Source organism: Bubalus kerabau, chromosome 15, assembly GCF_029407905.1.
Source record: "Bubalus kerabau isolate K-KA32 ecotype Philippines breed swamp buffalo chromosome 15, PCC_UOA_SB_1v2, whole genome shotgun sequence".
NCBI classification, from domain to species: Eukaryota; Metazoa; Chordata; class Mammalia; order Artiodactyla; family Bovidae; genus Bubalus; species Bubalus kerabau.
This window is the reverse complement of record NC_073638.1, coordinates 80,824,175-80,826,121: the sequence shown is the minus strand read 5'-3', so window position 1 is coordinate 80,826,121 and position 1,947 is coordinate 80,824,175. Positions and strand designations below refer to the sequence as shown.

General features: G+C 39.5%; 1 protein-coding gene across 1 annotated transcript; it reads right to left on the bottom strand.

Moving 5' to 3' along the window:
* Positions 1–446: 446 nt before the first annotated feature.
* On the bottom strand, positions 447–1,388 carry LOC129628814 (olfactory receptor 1052-like). The gene has a single exon (XM_055548364.1). It carries the CDS (start codon positions 1,383–1,385, stop codon positions 447–449), a length of 939 nt encoding a protein of 312 aa, XP_055404339.1. The 5' UTR covers positions 1,386–1,388.
* Between the last annotated feature and the right edge of the window lie 559 nt (positions 1,389–1,947).

The following is a 1,947-nucleotide window of genomic DNA, read 5'->3' as shown; positions in this document are numbered from 1 at the left end:
CTATAAGTATTTCAGGTTAATTCCAGGAACATGTATCTGTCAGTTTTATTGGATAGTTCAAATATCAGTGCCTTTTGCTTTGAAATTATTTTGCTTTTTGTCTGTGCTCAATAGAGAAAATGAGTTGAGATACTTCATTACTTATGAATTTTATGTTTGTGTCTCCCTATTTGTGGGTGTGTCTGTGTATCTGCCTGTATATATTTATTTCTACCTAAATACAGGAATAAGAATGTTAACAATTAGCCAGAGATAGCTAAACTGTAACCTAGTATGGCTTATTAGCTTAGTTTAAACAATAACCAACCATATGTACTATGACATGCTATACTTCCAAGCCTTTTCCTTCCATTGCAAAACAGTTCATAATTTGAGTAAATGCATATACATACCATTATCCAAAGCACTCATTTGTCTACAAATAATTTGGCACATATGGTATGACATTAACAAGGAATATGCTTCATTTCTTTAGCCCTTTTCACAGCATCCTTCACTTCCTTGTTTCTTAAGCTATAAATTAATGGGTTTAACATAGGAATAACCAGGGTATAAAACACAGATACCACCTTTTCCTGTTCTAAGGAATACTGGGAGCTTGGTTGAATGTAGCTAAAGCTTACAGAGCCATAGAATAGAGTCACAACCGTGAGGTGTGACGCACATGTGGAGAAGGCTTTGTGTCTGCCTGCTGCTGAGTGGATGCTCAGGATAGCGGCAACAATGAAGATGTAGGAGATCATCACAGTCATGAAAGTGATCAAGGCAATAACGCCAGAGAAGATTAAAAGCAGCAGCTCATTCATGGATGTGTCAGAGCAGGACAGCTTCAACAGCGGGGGCAGGCCACAGAAGAAGTGCCTGATGACATTTGGCCCACAGAAAGACAACTTCAGCAAGCCAATTGTGTGAGTCAAGGAGTTGATTACGCCCCCTACACATGATCCAATGACCAGAACAACACAAACTATTTTTGTCATAGCCACGGTATAAAGTAAAGGGTTCACAATGGCCATGTAGCGGTCATAAGCCATTGCTGCCAGCAAGAAACCCTCAGCGGTAAGGAGAGACACGAATGAAAAGTACTGCACAATGCATGCAGAGAACGAGATTGTCTCCCGTTCCACAAAGAAGTTCAGCAGCATTCTGGGTGCAAAGACTGACGAATAGCAGGCATCAATGAATGACAGACAGCTGAGGAAATGATACATGGGCATTTGGAGTTTGGGAGTTATTTGGATTAGAAGGAACATTCCTAGATTACCCACCAAGGAAATGGTATAGATGAGCAGGAACACCAGGAAGAGGACCACTTTCAGTTCAGCATGATCTGTCAGTCCCAAAAGGATAAACTCAGTCACCAGTGTAAAATTAACATCAGCCATGGGTTTGTTTACCTTGGTAACTGTCAACAAATAAATTGAGAATGGTCATGCAGCATTATCAAGACTACTCGGAATCTCTAACTAGCAATATGACTTGAGTTATTGACTGCTCTGCTCTGAGTGTTTTAGCTATAAAATAGAAAAAAAAATTAACTAGAAATATCTAGTCTCTTCAAGCACTGTCTATTTGCTTGTCCCATAGAAAATTCCAAGAATTGAAGCAAGAAAACATTAGAGTTTTAGCTTCAGGATACATTCAAAATGCTGTTCTTAGTGTGAAGAAAAAAAAACTTAAGTGAATTTCATTCTGTGTGTGTGTGCATTGCTCAGTTGTGTCCTACTCTTTGTGACCTCATAGACTGTAGCCTGCCAGGTCCCTCTGTCCATGGGATTTTTCCAGGCAAAAATACAGGAGGGGGTAGCCTTTCTCCAGGGGATCTTCCCACAGATCAAACCCAGGTCTCCTGCATTGCAGGCAGATTCTTTACCATCTGAGCCACCAGAGAAGCTTCTAAAATAGGCAAAATCTAAATTATAAATCATAATTATTTAAATTAGAAAT

Bases quoted from the DNA above. Each gene is read 5' to 3' on its own strand.
- LOC129628814 (XM_055548364.1), bottom strand. From the start codon at position 1,385: ATGGCTGATGTTAATTTTACACTGGTGACTGAGTTTATCCTTTTGGGA.